The following is a 17,376-nucleotide window of genomic DNA, read 5'->3' on the forward strand; positions in this document are numbered from 1 at the left end:
TGAAAAAGATCGCCCGTGAATTCGGCGACATCTAACGGATGACGTCGAGAGCGCATTCTAATAAAGTTATAAAAGTATTGACGTAACTACTTGAAATTATTGTTATTATTATTATAGTCAATTTAAAATTATATGGGTATAAAAAAAATGGTAATTTATATTAAGATCAATTCGTCGAAGTAATAATTTCTTTTATGTGAAACGACAGGATGTTATATAAATAACCTCACTTTTTATAAGTAAATTAGTTAAATTATTGAATGTAAATTTTATTAAATAATTTCTAAATAATATTAATACAACAAAATTATAGTTAATTCTTTTTTAAAGCAAATTATTTATAAGAAATTGTAATAGTTAGTGGCGGCATCTATTGGGAGGATTACGAATTAATCATTAAAGTTATCTTTATTTAATTAAATTGTTAAATTACAAATTGTTGATTATCTTTAAGAATAAATCTTTACAGTTCATCTAAAAGGATGTTTTTGCTCCTTCCGATCCTACTTATTTCGTTACTTCCGGTATTATCTATTACCTCGCAAATAAATCCATATCGAATAGAACAATCTGATCCTTTATAATTATAAGATCTCAATGCCGTGTCATAAGCGAGACGCAAACACCTTCCATCACCAATAATTTCTTGTGCTGACGGATTCTTTTTATTGCCAGAGGTTGCTGTTGAAACTGGTCGAGCACTGTTACTCCATATCCATAATAAACCCGGATTTAAACCTCCAGTCCAAAAATCTTTACCTTTAAACAAAATAATATGTCAATCTCAACCTCACAAGATTAATTGTTAGTTATTGTGACGGAGAGATAAGTCTGAAATTAATAAATATTTGTGGTAAAGACTTGATTTTTAAAGTGACAGTTTAATTACAAAACATAACCTCACTTGTTAAAGCAATATTTAAACTTTTAGGCATCATCCCTTACCTTTTAACACCAGTTAGGTATAAATTAATATTAACATATACAATACCTAATAACTATCAACTTCAGTAATAATTAAACCTTTTCCCATACTAAGCCTGTTGTAGTTGAAGATCCAAATTAAGAAGAACATGATTTATATCTTTTAAAAAAATAGAGGAAGAGTTAAATCTGTGTAAATATTTAACAGGAATGAGATGGAAAGAAATTGCAAATAGATTTATATCAATCAGAGCAATAAAATCAAAGAATAAAATTAAAACAAACAAGATTGACAATGAGGTTATATCTAGTTTAGTTATAACTTATATCTCACATTTTACAGTGGTCTGGCTGGCTAAATATGGCCCAAAGATGTATCTAGCACACTATGTATGTTTTGTCACATTATTTTATACAAATGTCCTCCCTATTTGTACCAAAAAATTCGGTTCAATTAATCTTTTTAAACTGTATTTAAACAAGGACTGACGCAAATGAGTGCTCTTTTAAAAAGGAGGTTAGATATCTGTTATTTCAGCAGCAGAGGGAAGATATTTAACAGTACTTATTGTATAGTTAACTGTATTTTTTGATTTTGAATTGCTTTTTTCTTTTTTTTCATGAATACAGGTGTCTCAAAAAAATGTACTCACACTTTAACTGTCATTACCATGCTGCCTTTTTTGTATTGTAGGTGTAATTAATTAATCACAGCATGGCAGGAAATGAACTTAGTTTGGAAGAGAGGAGTTTGTCCTGAAATGTTATTGGAACACCGAAAATGTCATTGAAATGCAAAGACGATTCAGAAGGGAATTCGTAAAACCGCCACCAACGCGACGGATCATTGCTCGCATTAGAGACAAATTTGAAGCAGATGGACCATCCAGAACGTCAGCAAGTAATGTTCTGGACGATCATGGACATCATGAAGCGTCTGCACTGGAAATGCTACATTCCAACTTAATTTTTTTACGTTTTTTATTTTCTAGAATATTTTGATGGGGGGTGTTATTACTCCTAATAAGTGGAGGAATTATTATTACCTCTTAGATTGGGCGTAGATTGAATAAATCCAACAATATCTTGATTCTCCTCAATAGTTTCCATTTCAGCTAATGTACTTCCATGTTTTTTGCAATAAGAACTAGCTGCTTTCCAATCCATTTCCCTCCCAGCGTTTGCATGAAATAGATAACAACTACTACCAACTCTTGTATAATTTTCTAAACATGGTTCTACAAAAAAAAAAAAAATTAAATAAAAAAAATGCAAAATACATGATTTCGAAATCACCTTTATCAATTCTGCTCCCCGCCATCACATAATACAACATTTGTTCAAGTTTTCTTAATCGTTTCTCCATAAAATCCATTCTAAAAACAAGTTTTTCGATGGCACCGAGTAAATAGAGATCGGTTTCGGAAACTTGTCGTCCAGAATTTGAAGTAGGTTTTAATTTAGTCGGATGATTACTTCCACTTAAAACTTTCCCGGGTGAAATTTTACTTTCTTTGTCATCTTGAATGGTAATTGAAGGAGAACCATCCGAGATTCTATCGGTTAGTGTTGATGGCACGAAAGCGTTTCCAACCGGGATTATCCTCATAACCCTTTTTTCCCTATAACTAATCGGTTTTGTTGCTAAATCTTCTAAAATCGGACCCCAAATACCGTCTTGGTTAACAATTTCATTTGTGTCGTTCGATGTTATACATATTTGAGGGAGGATTGTGGAAATTAAAACGAAAATTAAAAACATTTTTAAAGTTAAAAATTAAAAATAAAAACGATGATCACTTGGCGAAGATTCGAATCGAACTAAACCGAAAGCAACTAAACATTTTCAACTCTCTCTTCTTTAATTCTGAGTGCGGGTACTTTTTTTTTATATTCTTAACGTTATTTGGTTATTTTTTTTAAATTTTATTTCGTTTTTATGGATGATTAGATCGTTTATAGAAAGTGTTAACACATTTTCTTAGATGTAATTGAAATTTCGGTTGTTCATGAAGCATTTCTTCGTCATTTTACTGTCACTACATCCGGATGAGAGTTGTTGACCTCTTAACACACTTATCATAATAAGAAAGTTTGGGTATTCCAAGTTATGAAACCCTTTTTGTTTATTTTGGGGTAAATAATAAATTAATTGAAATATTTTTTCGTTTACAAGATTATTTATTTAAAATTATATACAAAAATTTAATCATATAAATTAACATACACCTAAAAATATACCGTCAAATTTGTATTTTCGGTTATCTTCGGTATAGCATCGATGTTATTCAGGTTATCGGTGCTATCAGAATCCGTCTGAAACCATAAAATTATTATTAAATATCGATTTTTTTTCGTAAAATAAAAAAAGCAACCTTATCATCACCCCAGCTTAACTTTTTAACTCTATTTGCGAGCGAAGAACCGGGCCAAGAAGGAGGTTGCGGCGCCGGATGCACTTTCGGACTTGGTATTCGCGATTTCGACAATTCATTTGGAATTCCCCCCATTGCCGTAGCCGTTGGTGATCTCATTCTATCCCCAAACATTGGATTGCTTACTTTTCCAGATGAAGTAGAACTAGAACTTGGTGATTTTTCTATCGATAAAGATGGTAGTTGTTCTCGAGATGATCTTCTTTTACTTTACATAAAAAGAAAATGTTAATCAATAGACATTAGAAAGAGATAAAGAGACTGGGCAATGAGCATAGACGCTGAAAAGAGACTGGCAATGGAAGATAGAAGAATATCACAGTGTCTAAATGTGTTCAAATGATGTTCAAAAGTGTCTAAATGTGTTCAAATGATATCCAAAAGTATCCAACTGAGGCCAAATGTGTCTAAATAATGTCTAAATGACGTCTAAAAGTGTCCAAATACAATAAAACATAATATTTTTTAAAATTTGAGATCCCCTTTTTAATCTTTCACAATGGATATAAATTAATTCAAGGACAATATATGATGAAGTATATTCAAAGATTTTTTACTTACGCTCTACAAATATAAGCAGCAAGAAGTATAACGATAAAAGCCAAAATTAATAATATTCCTCCTAAACCAGCTAAGATTAAATGTCCCCCATTATTTTTTTCTTCTAATAATATCTCCCCCGAATCAGGAGGTGATGGAAAATGTACTGTGACTGGAACGGTTGCTTTTTTCGGTGGAATTCCGCTATCAGTAACAATAACGGTTAAACTAGCAATTCCAAAATGGTTTCCGATCGTTTTTAATTTTAATTCTCCCGTGGGATTAATGGTGAATATAGAGGAATTAATTCCGATTAAAGTGAAAGATAAGGCGTCGTTTTTATCTCCATCCGCTGCTTCTATTCGCCCGATTAAGTCGGTTTGGTCGCCAGAAACGAAGAATTCGTAGTGGTTGTAACGAAATCTTGGTTCCCATTCGTTAACATCATCAACGGTTATGTTCACCGAGAAGGTATCGTTCTAAAAAGTGTTAATTTCACAACTCACAATATATTCATCTAATATTTACTCACCGAAATCATATCTGTAGCAAAAATCTTAAAGACATACTCATTTCTAGTTTCATAATCCAATTTCTTCTTCAAACTCAATTCTCCGCGTCCGTTTAAAGAAAAAACTTGCAATAATTCTTGTTCGGAAACGTAATACTTTAATGTTTTCCCCGGTTGGTTATTTATAAAAGTTGCTATCAACGATCCAATCGGTAAAGTTTCAGAAATTTTAACAAAAAATGTTCGTTTTAAAAACTTAAGTCCTTTCGGTGTCAATCTAGAAACGGTTAAAGTTGTTAAAGCGTACCGATCGCTGTTATCTTTTTGAACAGCTTTTATAACTAGAGTAGAAGGATGAATAAGATCGCTTCCGTTTAAATTGCGTTTTAACGAAACGATTCCACTTTCTGAATGGATTTTAAAAAGGTTGTAATCGCCACCGATTCCGTTAAATGTAAACGAAATCGGGGCGTTAATTCCAACATCTTGATCAATCGCTTTTAATTGGGACGGTTTTATATTTAAAACTTGATCTTTTAACGCGGAATCTTGAAGATGCGCAAAATATCGTTCATCTAAAAACTTTGGGTTTTGATCATCAGCGTCGATTACGTTAACTGTTAAAGTTGTTTCGGCGCTTTTTGGTGGTTGACCGTGATCTTCAGCTTTGATTCTAACGGTAAATTTTTTTAATTTTTCGAAATCCAACGATTGTTTTAAAACTAACGTTCCTTCTAATTCGTTTATAAAGTCAAAATAATCGCTGTAAGTGCTCGGAATGATGCTGTATCGTATACTTGAAAACGGACCGTGTTGATCATCGTCCGTTGCAAAAACTCCTTGAAGAACTCTTGTTCCAACAACGGTTACTTCGGAGATGTTAAGTTCGTAAGGGGCGTTAACGAATTTAGGGAAATTATCGTTTACGTCAGTGACACGAATATTAACTGGAATTACAAAAACTGGATCTAACGTGTGTAATCGCTCGCAGATTAAATTGATAAAAATGGATGAAGGCCCATCAACCCCTTCTTTATCTAAGCGACTCTTTAAAGTTAAATTTTTCGAATTTGGTATTATCGAAATAGGGCCATCTTGTTCTTGAATGTAAAGTTGGATGTTTCCGCCTTCAAGACTCGGACGAGGATCTCCGTGAACGTGAACAGACCTAATTTGTGATCCGACCAAAGAGTCTTCTGGTAAGGTAAATTTTTCGGATGATGCGCCGTTTTCAAGGTAACAACGATTGTCTGTTATTCCTGCAAATAAATAACATCGAGCGATTAAAAGGAGAGTGACCTTACCTGTAAAAGGGTAAAAGAAGGTAAGGTAAAGAATGAAAATGGGCGGAAGCACGGACTTCGAACATCATCCGTTTTGAGAACGACAACCTTTGACTTTATGGTGTCAGAATTTTGTGTAAATATATCTTGGTGAAGGTCAAAAAGTTGATGTACTTACCTTGATTATTACTCGGATGAATAATTAAAAAAAATGTAAGGAGAAATCCAAAGATAAAATGTGTGGTCATCATATTGAAACATCTATAACAAAAAAGAATAAAACCACAATAAATTTAGACTAATTTATTCTTGCTCTACTTTTGTATTTCCTTCCTTATTCAATTAAATTTTCGTTTTCCCATCAAATAACACCGATTCATCAAATTGCTGTAACTTCTCAATTTTCTCTTTAATTTCGCCATGGTCTGTTAAGTGGAATGAAACCAAACAGATACCAGATGCGCTTTATACCGAAGAAAAAACGCTATAATTGGTTTGAGCCGATTGTAAACTTTGTTTGCTTAGTTCCGATCGATTTTAAATTTCACGCTTTAATATGAGATCTCTTTGTTTATCATAACTTTCTCCATCTTATTTATAACGCTTTTAATTAAGTTATAAAAGTGCTTTGTGGGAAATGCATTAATGAGAAAGTAATTTTCTTTCTCTAATTATTATGTTCTTTAATTAACAAGATTAATTTAGCTTTATTAATATTTTAGATTTAAAGAAAACGATTTTTCTTTCGTTTAGAAATAATTTGTTATGAAATTTTGATCGTTATCATCTTATAAAGGAAATGTTTAAAGAAATATTATGCAATAATTATTAATAAAAATTAATTTATTGATAAAAGAACTGATTAAAGAATCATGGTGGGTGTAATAATTGTAATAGAATTTTTTCTTTTCTTTGTAGAGTCATAGTTTATGATCAAATGGGTCAAGATAAAGGTAATTTATCGGCTCATTAACGACTTAGACAATCTAAGATTTATCCGAGCCAAGGATAACGGAGAAAATGGTAATAATTAAGTTATTTTTTAAGTTTTATAATGATTGCAGAGTCAAAAAGTGCCATAAACTGTCAAGTAATATCAAAATGTCAAAAAGTATTTAAAATTCATTATTTAGGGTGCGAAATTGTACCAAAAATGTATGTAGGTGTCAAAAAGTTTCCTTCTAAAAAATTTTGGTTTGGAAAAGTAAACGAGGAGAACTAAAAATGCAATAAAATGGAAACCATGGGAGCTACTACGTTGTCCTAAGTCTTATTATTTTAAGAATTACCTCCCGTGCATGATTTAACAACATAACTCATCTTTGGCAATGGAATAGGAAAGTTACTGGTAGAGTCAAAAACTCTCAGGTAATATCAAAATGTCAAAAATCTGTTATTTACGGCGAGAAATTGTACCAAAAATGTATAAAAATGTAAAAAAATTTCATTCTAAAATGCTTAGTTGTGGAAAAGTTAACGAGAAGAATTAAAAAATGCAATAAAATGGAAACCATTGGAGTTACTAAATTGTCCTATGTCTTATTATTTTAAGAATTACCTCTCGCGCATGATTTAATAACATAATTCATCTTTGGCAATGGAATAGGAAAGTTACCGGTAGAGTCAAAAACTCTCAGGTAATACCAAAATGTTAAAAAGTATTCAAAAATCTGTTATTTAAGGCGAGAATTTATACCAAAAATGTATAAGTGTCTAAAAATGCAAAAAAAATTCATTCTAAAAAGCTTAGTTTTGGAAAAGTAAACGAGAAGAACTAAAAAATGCAATAAAATGGAAACCATTGGAGTTACTAAATTGTCCTATGTCTTATTATTTTAAGAATTACCTCCCGTGCATGATTTAACAACATAACTCATCTTTGGCAATGGAATAAGAAAGTTACCGCTAGAATCAAAAATTCTCAGATAATATCAAAATGTAAAAAAGTATTCAAAAATCTGTTATTTAAAGCGAGAAATTGTACCAAAAATGTATAAGTGTCTAAAAATGCAAAACAATTTTATTCTAAAATGCTTAGTTTTGGAAAAGTTAACGAGAAGAACTAAAAAATGCAATAAAATGGAAACAATTGGAGTTACTACGTTGTTCTAAGTCTTATTATCTTAAGAATTACCTCCCGTGCATGATTTAACAACATAACTCATCTTTGGCAATGGAATAAGAAAGTTACCGCTAGAATCAAAAATTCTCAGATAATATCAAAATGTAAAAAAGTATTCAAAAATCTGTTATTTAAGGCGAGAAATTGTACCAAAAATGTATAAGTGTCTGAAAATGCAAAAAAAATTCATTCTAAAATGCTTAGTTTTGGAAAAGTTAACGAGAAGAGCTAAAAAATGCAATAAAATGAAAACCATTGGAGTTACTACATTGTGCGAAGTCTTATTATCTTAAGAATCATTTCCCGCGCATGATTTAACACCATAACTCATTTTTGGCAATGGAATAAGAAAGTTACATATTTTTGAAAAAAATTTTCGAGTCAATCTTGTGATATCATTAAAAATTTTATGGATTCACTCACTTTAGGGAAATTTCTACAAATACACTTATTAATGTTTGTTGCAAAACAAGTGCTTAAGATTAAGATAAACATCAATTTCGCCATTGTTTCAAACTCTGCCTCTTTTTATTTAATGACAAGGATAAAATTATATAACGATAAAAATCAATGTTTGTAGCTTTTTATGAATATAATAACATTTTTTTAAAGTTTCCAAATCGTCTTTGATTCGGTTAACTTACCACGTCGTCGTCCAGTATACAGGTTACCCCAGTAACTGGAGCGAATTACTTCACGGATGCGATCACTTCCTCACTACTCAAATTTCATTTTATTCACCAAAGTGTTTCATAAAGGTTCATCGTCCCGTTAAAAAAAATAATAAAAGTATTAAATCCAAAGGAAGACCCTTATCGATCCGCCGGACACTAACGAACGATTTCAAAACACGCGATATCTGTTTACAATTTTAACATCAAACATTTAAATTTGTTACAAAAATTTGTTTAAGAATTTTTAAAGAAAAACACTTGAAATTAATGCGTTTTTGGGTGTTGTGGCTTTTACTTCTTTGGCTTTGAAGAGTTCGAGTGGAAATGAAGACTCAAGTTAACGTTTCCACCTGTTTTGTGTGTGCACTCACCGTGGCCGTAACAGCGGCAACGAATGAGGAGGAAGACCCTTCTTTTCTGTCGTCGTCGTCCGGCGTTACACTTCAAATCCATGCAATAAAAAAAAATGTATTAGGGAGAAATTACTAAGAGAAATTGGAAACCTCATTTTGATGATAAAAGGAAATAAAAAATCCAAAACTTGCACTTTACACATTCAACGAAGAAATTGAAACTTTCACCCGAGATTGTTCAATTCGACATTTTTCGATCTCATTCTACACTTACTTAGATGATTAATACACTCTTTCTAAACCATGCTGATTATTTTTAAAATTATATTCATAGAAAGTTAAAACAACAAAATAAAAATTATTTTCTATACCACAATTGTATAAATCTCATCCTTTTAACTTTTTTTTGTAGCAACAAAATGGTGTACATCAAAGCTTCTGGAGTTGGAGGACACCCAGGGACGTAAAAATCAACCGGAATTATCCTATCAACTCCTCTAAGAACCGCATAAGAATAATGATAATATCCCCCATGATTAGAACAACTTCCCATTGAAATTACCCATTTTGGGTCAGGCATTTGATCGTAAACTTTCCGTACAGCAGGTGCCATTTTATTCGTAACCGTTCCAGCGACGATTATCACTTCCGTTTGACGCGGGGAAGCCCTAAAAACCACACCAAAACGATCCATATCGTATCGAGGAGCTGCGATATGCATCATTTCAACAGCACAACAAGCCAAACCAAAAGTACATGGCCAAAGAGAACTTTTTCGACCCCAATTTACTAAATCATCAAGACGTACAATAACCCATTCTACAGGACTATATTTTCCTTGGAATGGGGAATATGGTTTGTATTTAACTTTTTTCGCTTGCTTTTGATGAGTGAGGGTTAAATTTTTGATTTGGAAGAGTTTTTGTGGGGTTATTTTTAAGAGATTTGATTTGAAGGTATTCATGTTTGATTGACAATTATTTATTTATTTTCTTATGACATTTATAAATTATTTAAATAAATTTTTAATGTCAAATTAAGTGATTCTTAAATTAAGATTAGTTTAATCTATTGCCAATAGATGGCGTTTAAAAAATAAAAATTTCATTATTTCTCCAAATAATATTTTTTCCTCCTCATTAAAAATTCATTTACATTTTCTTTTTGTTGATAGAATTTATTTTTGTAACACTTTTTGTTGCATTATTATGCATAAAGTGTTAACAATAAATTTGATTAGTTTCATCTACTGTCGTTAGATGTCTCTGAGCGTAAAAGTTAAAAATTTTTAAAAACTCATTTAATTTTTATTTTTTTGGCGATTTCTTCGTTTAATATAAGCTAAATCTTATTATTAATAATTTTACATTTAATTATTGCTTTGTAATTAAAATTGTTTGCACTAAAAGTAAAAAAAATACATAACCTATAAATAACCCACCAAAATATTCCACTTTTTTAAAACAATTAAATCCATTCACAATAAACTAATTAACATCGTCCAAAATCCAAAGATCATATCAAAACTCACTCATACACACACAGATAATAATAAATTTCCCCCTCTACAAAAAAACGATTATTCAGGGTCAACCAGAGACTCTCGAGTCCTCCTCACTTTCGTATAAAATTTCAGTTTCAAATCCCGTTTGTCTGAGGTCGGTGTTTCTGTTAGTGTTTTCTGTATGTTCTGTTTTAGTGGTGATTTCATATATTATGGGGCACACATCGAGTTTACCAAAACACCCACGAAAACGTTCGCTAAGGTCTCCATTTCTAAAAAGATCTTCTTCGCAAAAAGCCCCAATAAGTCATACGTTCGTGCTTCTCGGTGATGATCAAAAATTGGACCAGCTTAATATTAATCTGGCCACGGAGGAGGAATTAATGACCCTTCCGGGAATTAATAGGGAAATAGCAAAAAATATCGTCGAGTATAGAAGAGCAATTGGGAGGTTTAGAAAAGTGGAAGATTTAGCTTTAGTGAGAGGGATTGGAGCTGAAAAGTTTGAAAATATTAAATCGGAAGTTTGTGTTAAATTAAATAACATAAATAATAGTTGTGAGTCTTCGAGAGCTCAAAGTTATGATAGTTTAAGTGCGGAAAATCGGTTAACTCCAAGAGGTTATAATAAAAGGATTATTGATATAAATAACGCTAGCGTTTTTGAATTACAATGTGTACCTGGAATGTCCCAAGAAATGGCTGCGAATATTGTACATTATCGATATAAAAAAGGACCATTTAAAAAAGTACTCCTATTATATTTAAATCATTTTAATTACATATTTAATTAATTATTTTTTTAGGTAGATGATTTAATAAAAGTAAAAAGTATAGATTTCTTAAGATTAAGCAACATGAGACACTATTTAACAATCGACTCATTAACCCCCTCGAAAAGTACAAGCGAAATTATTACAAACGGTGTTAATGGAAACATCCCAAATGGGACTATTTTAAATGGAACGATTCCCCCAAATAAACACCGAAAATCGAGTAGCGCACCGATTAAATTTAACATGTCGAATGGACTCTTAAATTCATCAATAAATGATATTTTTGATCTTTTATCAACGTACAGTCCCCGCCCTACGATTTTTGAAGAATACAAATATTCAAGGAACAACCAAGATGTTTTTCGTGTAGCCACATGGAATTTACACGAATTTTGTGTAGAAAAGGCACAAAATTTAGGTGTTAAAGAAGTTATTTGTAGAACTATATTAGAAAATGGGTAAGTTAAAAATATTATTTTTTTTTTGTGGCGTTTTGAATTATTAATAGTTTGACTGGGGTCCAATTTTTTTATGTGGACTTTGTATTGAATGATGTAGCTTTTATTTGAAATCAATTTTATTTTAAGAATCAATCATATATGTTGGTTTTTTTTCTATAATCCTTGTCAATATAAATTTTTTAGGGTTTCTGTTGGTATTATCTAGGACCGTTATAAAATTTATGTTGTTTTCCTGATTTTTAGTAGCATTTTCAGTAACTAAATAGTTGAGGTTAAAATACTAATAAATTTTTGAATACGATTTTAACAAAGTACATATTTATTGTAAAAGCGTGCTACAAAGTAATTAAATAGAACAAAACACCTTTTTTAGGTAAATAAACACCCCACAAGATTTTTTATGCACCTTTTCTTTTTGAATAACCAAAACTCAAACGTCATTGTGACATATCTATTTCAAAACATGATAAAACAAAACTCCCTGTTAATTTTGCCAACTATACAACAATTTGACAGGTATTATACAAAAAAAATTAACTATAATTACCTTGAATTTAATGGTAAAAAGGAGTACTTCAAATAAAAAAATTTATTATTTTAAAATGTTATTTGTTGAAAAGTATTTTTTACTTTTTAAATCGTTTTTGTGCTCTCTAGTTGTTATTCAGCATTAAATTGTTGTATATTTTTATTAAACGAATACTAGAATTAATACTAGACCGCACGTCTCTCAAGACGGCTAAACCCGAATAATTCTAGTTCTAGGTCTTGTGTTAGTTCTAGTGATAGTGCTAATGTAAAACTAGAACTAACATCTAGAACTAGAATCATTCGGGTCTTAACACGTTGAATACGTTAAACACGGTTCCCGTGCCCATATACAAGGCTTCCCAAAACTCCCGGGACGGAGCTATAAGTTTTGAATAAGTGAAAAAATAAAATTTGCAAATTTGGGTATCACTAAGAGCTCATAAAAACTATATTCTTAGATAGTTTAGAACTTCCATGCAATATGGAGTTTTTTTTTAGGGGATGACCACTCCTATATTTTTAAATAGCAACCCCTGTCGAGTTTTATCTTTCTTTAAAGGTAATGAAAAAAGAAATAACCTCATAAACCAAAACCCAATATCTATTCAACCCAACCCAACCCCATAAACCAAAACCTGGTATCTATTCTTTCAAGAATTATGAGGTTTTCTGTTGAGCCACGAATGATGAAATGAGATTTATTAACTCCAAAAATGGCGCAAAAATTGACCGAAAAAGAAAGAATCAGTCTTTTAATGACTCGTAGCTTTGGGGATAGAACAAAATCTTACGATGAAGTGCGACATGTCTTTATTGATTTTTTTCATCAACGACCACAGATTTCTAAATCAACAGTCGAAAGCCCTGTTCGAAGATTTCAAGAAGAGGGAACTGTAAAAGATCTTCCGACCGAAATCTGCATCAACTCAGGAAAAAACGGAAGAAATATTACTGTCTTTTATTGAAGAACCTTCAGAAGAGAAAGAAGAAATAACTATTTTCCCTGTAAGTTCACCTAGTTCAGGAATTTAACGAAGGTGACTTCAAAAAAAGGTTGGAATTCTGTGAACAATGTGATCTTGACAGAAATTTTCTTTTGAATGTTGTTTTCTCTGATGAGGCTACTTTCTACTTGAATAGTAAGGTTAATAGGCACAATAGGGTCTTTAAGTATTTTTTTTATTGGCTTATTCGAAAGTTTTTTAAAATTGATTGATCCTATCTTTTTTAATTTTTAATTCTGAGGCTTAGTTTTTCCAAAAAAAAAATAATAAAGATTGAAACTACAGGGTGCGAACTCCAAAGTACGTCACTCAGATTTGAGCGTATAAAAATCAATAAAATTCCTGGAGGGAGACAATGCTACGAATCTTATGCGCTAGAAGAAAACCCCTCACAAAAGAAACATTATCAGTCTGTGATTTCTTTCTTCTTACTTAAAACGTCATCTGGAGTCGGGGGTGGGGAATTTTAAACTTTTACATTAATTATTGCAAAAATTAAACAATTTTCGAACGATCGATTTTTTGAAAGAGGGTCTTTTCAATCGATTGATCTTAACGGCCCTATTGTCGTTATTGTAGTGACGAAAATCCACGTTTAATAAAAGAAGATCATACTCAGAGATCGCAGAAAATTAATGTATGGGCTGGTATTATTGGAGAAAATGTAATTGGTCCATTTTGTGTTCATGGAAATTTGTACGGAGACGGATATCTGCAACTGTTAAAAAATCAAGTGGTTCCAAGTGTACGTGCCATATGCGCTAATGATATTGACAATAAGTGGTTCCAAGAAGATGGTGCTCCTCCACATTTGAGTCGCGCAGTCCGAGACTTTTTAAACCGTACCTTTCCAAACCGTTGGATTGGTAGAAAAGGTGAAATTGAGTCCACCACGATCTCCTGATCTAACACCATTCGATTTTTTCTTTTGGGGGTTTCTGAAAAGTAGAGTGTATGCAACAAAACTAGAATCAATAAATTATTTTTTAAAGAAACCACCAATATCACTAGGGATATGCTCCAGATGGTTCAAAATTCCATTTATGAGCGTTTGGGTCATTGCCAGACCGAAAAAGGTCAACAATTTCAACATTTGTTATAAAAATCGTTGAAAACATTTAATTTTCCCATTTGGTAGTCAACCCCTCATCATTTTTGAAACAATTAAGATATCTGGTTTTCGTTTATAGGGTTGTGTTTCTTTTTTCATTACCTTTAACATAAAGTAAAACTCTATTTAAAAATGTAGGGGTGGTCATTCCCTAAAAAAACTCCACATTGCATGGAAGTTCTAAACTATGTGTTACTTAGTGTTAAAAAGGTTATTTGTAGAACTATATTAGAAAATGGGTAAGTTAAAAATATTATTATTTTTTGGCATTTTGAATTGTTAATACTTTGACTGGGGTCCAATTTTTTATGTGGACTTTGTATGGAATGATGAAGCTTACATTAAATCGTAATAAAATAAAGTTATGTCATTTGAAATCAATTTTATTTTAAGAATCGACGAGTAACTTAATCGTAAAACGAAATATTAAAAAATTACTTTTGAATATGTTATTTGTTGAAAAGTATTTTTTACTTTTTAAATCGTTTTTGTTATCTCGTTGATTTATGCGAATGTTTTTATGCGACAAAAGTATTATTAAAACACAGAATTAATTCAAAGAATGAATTTGATTTCATCCAGGTGTAACAAAATCTAAAAAAAGAATTTTTGGCACACACCGCGAAATTGTCTGGCATCAAATTCATTTTCTATAAAACATCCATTTAATTTATTTATAAACAATATTGATTTAACATAGTTTTTAACAGCCGCATGATTCATTTTCCGTTTACTTTCAACTGCCAAGTACTGTATAATTTGTCACACATATCGTTTTTTTTTAGTACAATTATTTCAACTTTATTTATCTTATCTTTAAATAAATACTTAATAAAATTATTATTACCATTTCTTTTATAAACGAATGTTTTAATCATTTAAAGTATCGATCGTTTGCTTTAATTTTTTATTCAAATTATTGTCGTGTCTTGGTTAATCGATAAAACTAACTTGGACAAAAACTTACACAACAATCATATAAGTACTCTAACCTACTTTCTGTATTGGGTTTTCTATGAATTCTATTTACGGATCAATCCAAATTGCATTGTTTTTTATTCTATTTTCTTTCAAGTGGGCAATTTAAAATTCTTTATTGTTAGAACAGCGTCAAAAACGTTGTTTGATGATTTATTTAACGCAGTCAAATTACAACGCAGATTCTTTGTTATTTTCCATTCTGTTATTGACAAAAAAATTAACTGGAATTTAATAAAAAAATCTATGATAACATTAATCAAATCAAATTACTTTTGGGAAAACGTTTATCTAATCTTTACGTATCATCTTTCAAAATTAACTAATTGTTAATCATTAATTCGTGTTAATTAAACAATAAAATGGAAGTTATTCATTCTTTGTAAAGTGTGAGGATTACACTATCTAATCGGGTTTGTTGACAAACGGATTTTGTAGCTTTTCCGTCTCTCGAAATGCAGTTTTCCGTTTTTTTTTTATTACACGATAACATTATCGGAGATAAAAAATATCGTTTAGTAACCAGCTATTTTTAAAACCAAATTGATTTCAATTGTATACAATAAATTGTACACGTGTCACCAGTGCTACCACATTAGGAAAATGTTTAAATTGGACATTTGACTAAAAAATAAAAAAAAACAATCCTTGAACACGAAAATCAATTTTCATTATTACAATTATCTCACATGATGAACCGGGAAGTGCCACAAAGAATACCTGGAACATGTCATGAGATGTTGATATCTCTGATATTCTCTGTAATACAAGGGAAAATAAAAGGAAAAAGAGAAGAGAAGAAGAATACGAGATTCTGGGAAAACCACAGCTGAATTATTTCGAGGTGCTGTCAACAAAATCATTATTGCCAACATTATTCCAACCTCAATAAGAGGAAGAAACGCACGGTTCTAGTTTTTATCGTTATACAGAGTTAGATTGTTGTATATTTTTATTAAACTAAAACTAGAACTAACACTAAACTTAGAACTAGAAATATTCGGATTTAGCCGTGCGTCTGAAGACGCACTTTGTTCGGGTGGCAACACTGCGTGTCATACTTTAATAATTTTTTAGAAAAAAACTTATCCCAAATTTAAAACTATTTTAAAGTTTTTTTCCCAACAATTTTAACTAATTCAGCTCGTTAAAATCGTTGATTTATTTTTCTCACGTAGTTATTCGTTTAAATAGGCCTTCAATTGGCTATTATTACTCTTTTTTAGTATAATTTGAAGGTTACAAGCTTTGCTTTAAGTGTTAATACTATTAAATTTTTTTTTAGTTGGTCAATAATCTGTTTTCAAGAAGTCGAGGATATAGAAGCCTTACAAATAATTTGTAACGAATTAAATAATCCCAAACTCCGCAGGGTTGCTGAATTTAAACAAAATAGTTGCGAATGGAACGTTTGTATGCAAAGACAACAAACAGCTATTTTATATGATATTAATAGTGGCGGTAAGTACTTAAAATAAAAATTTATTATTATAAATTAATCTTTTAATTCTTTTTTTAGGTATAGGTGTAAGTTTAGAAATAATTAAAGATGCAACAATCGAAAATTACCAAAGCACCTTAGTTCAATTTACCATAAATACGCTCGATTTTACCGTCCTAAACGTGCAATTACCAGAAAATTTCCCCATAGAACACATAAACCCAAAACTCGAAGAAATTATAACCGACGACGATTGTTTCCTTTTATTGGGCGACTTCAGCAAGTTGCAATTTACTAATCTCACCTCGAATTTGACACGATTAGAATCGATTTTACCCCTACACGCCAACACAACCTATTCCAATTTTAAACATAAATATTCCGATAACATGTTCGTTAATAGCGGCTCAAAAATTCATTTAACCGGATTATGGGGCGTCGTCCGACAAGGACTCACCCATTTAGCAATTCCAAATGGATGGAGCTGGGGAGGGCCTGTTTCTCCACATTGCCCATTGTGGGTTGAATTTTATGTCAAAGAAAGTAAACGAGAAGATGTTAACGGGGATCAATTGTGATTTTTTATTCTTTGATTTCATTAATTTATTTTAACAGAGACAATCGTGGAATGTGATATGAAATATGTGAAAGATTTTTTGACATTTTAAATATTTTATTATTATTATTATTAATTAATAGTACAAAAATAAAAGATTTATTCGTTTCCT

The 17,376-nt window shown here is 31.1% G+C and overlaps 4 protein-coding genes and 1 long non-coding RNA gene across 6 annotated transcripts; 2 read left to right on the top strand and 3 right to left on the bottom strand.

Moving 5' to 3' along the window:
- Positions 1-389: 389 nt before the first annotated feature.
- On the bottom strand, positions 390-2,917 carry LOC111427839 (uncharacterized). Its single transcript, XM_023063181.2, has 3 exons — positions 2,221-2,917; positions 1,971-2,162; positions 390-759 (listed from the first exon to the last, which is right to left on the bottom strand). The coding sequence occupies exons 1-3, from the start codon at positions 2,684-2,686 to the stop codon at positions 464-466; spliced, it is 954 nt and encodes a 317-aa protein (XP_022918949.2). The 5' UTR covers positions 2,687-2,917; the 3' UTR covers positions 390-463.
- On the top strand, positions 755-3,278 carry LOC139429914 (uncharacterized). Its single transcript, XR_011640509.1, has 2 exons — positions 755-1,825; positions 1,917-3,278. It is a non-coding gene; the product is annotated as an uncharacterized lncRNA (long non-coding RNA).
- LOC111427838 (protocadherin Fat 4-like Cad96Ca) lies at positions 3,091-10,398 on the bottom strand. 2 transcript variants are annotated; one of them, XM_023063180.2, is made up of 6 exons: positions 10,284-10,398; positions 5,872-5,954; positions 4,432-5,669; positions 3,921-4,378; positions 3,300-3,567; positions 3,091-3,240 (listed from the first exon to the last, which is right to left on the bottom strand). In XM_023063180.2, the coding sequence occupies exons 2-6, from the start codon at positions 5,942-5,944 to the stop codon at positions 3,154-3,156; spliced, it is 2,124 nt and encodes a 707-aa protein (XP_022918948.2). In that variant the 5' UTR covers positions 5,945-5,954; positions 10,284-10,398; the 3' UTR covers positions 3,091-3,153. The 2 variants fall into 2 exon arrangements, with proteins under 2 accessions (XP_022918948.2, XP_022918947.2); XM_023063179.2 differs by lacking the exon at positions 10,284-10,398 and adding an exon at positions 8,460-8,861.
- On the bottom strand, positions 9,148-9,813 carry LOC111427841 (NADH-quinone oxidoreductase subunit B 2-like). The gene has a single exon (XM_023063182.2). It carries the CDS (start codon positions 9,804-9,806, stop codon positions 9,201-9,203), a length of 606 nt encoding a protein of 201 aa, XP_022918950.2. The 5' UTR covers positions 9,807-9,813; the 3' UTR covers positions 9,148-9,200.
- A 76-nt stretch (positions 10,399-10,474) lies between the features above and the next one.
- Positions 10,475-17,372, top strand: LOC111427767 (endonuclease/exonuclease/phosphatase family domain-containing protein 1-like). Its single transcript, XM_023063064.2, has 4 exons — positions 10,475-11,095; positions 11,153-11,580; positions 16,493-16,668; positions 16,727-17,372. Exons 1-4 carry the CDS (start codon positions 10,559-10,561, stop codon positions 17,224-17,226), a joined length of 1,641 nt encoding a protein of 546 aa, XP_022918832.2. The 5' UTR covers positions 10,475-10,558; the 3' UTR covers positions 17,227-17,372.
- Positions 17,373-17,376: the final 4 nt, after the last annotated feature.

This window comes from Onthophagus taurus, chromosome 6 (assembly GCF_036711975.1).
Source record: "Onthophagus taurus isolate NC chromosome 6, IU_Otau_3.0, whole genome shotgun sequence".
Lineage (NCBI taxonomy): Eukaryota > Metazoa > Arthropoda > Insecta > Coleoptera > Scarabaeidae > Onthophagus > Onthophagus taurus.

Bases quoted from the DNA above. Each gene is read 5' to 3' on its own strand.
- LOC111427767 (XM_023063064.2), top strand. From the start codon at position 10,559: ATGGGGCACACATCGAGTTTACCAAAACACCCACGAAAACGTTCGCTA. The intron at 11,581-16,492 runs GTAAGTTAAAAA...ATTTTTTTTTAG, and splicing joins AGAACTATATTAGAAAATGG to TTGGTCAATAATCTGTTTTC. The intron at 16,669-16,726 runs GTAAGTACTTAA...TTCTTTTTTTAG, and splicing joins ATATGATATTAATAGTGGCG to GTATAGGTGTAAGTTTAGAA.
- LOC111427838 (XM_023063180.2), bottom strand. From the start codon at position 5,944: ATGATGACCACACATTTTATCTTTGGATTTCTCCTTACATTTTTTTTA. The intron at 5,670-5,871 runs GTAAGTACATCA...ATTTATTTGCAG, and splicing joins TCATCCGAGTAATAATCAAG to GAATAACAGACAATCGTTGT. The intron at 3,241-3,299 runs GTTGCTTTTTTT...TTATGGTTTCAG, and splicing joins TAAGCTGGGGTGATGATAAG to ACGGATTCTGATAGCACCGA.
- LOC111427839 (XM_023063181.2), bottom strand. From the start codon at position 2,686: ATGTTTTTAATTTTCGTTTTAATTTCCACAATCCTCCCTCAAATATGT. The intron at 2,163-2,220 runs GTGATTTCGAAA...TTTTTTTTGTAG, and splicing joins GGGGAGCAGAATTGATAAAG to AACCATGTTTAGAAAATTAT. The intron at 760-1,970 runs GTAATAATAATT...TTTTGTTTAAAG, and splicing joins ATCTACGCCCAATCTAAGAG to GTAAAGATTTTTGGACTGGA.
- LOC111427841 (XM_023063182.2), bottom strand. From the start codon at position 9,806: ATGAATACCTTCAAATCAAATCTCTTAAAAATAACCCCACAAAAACTC.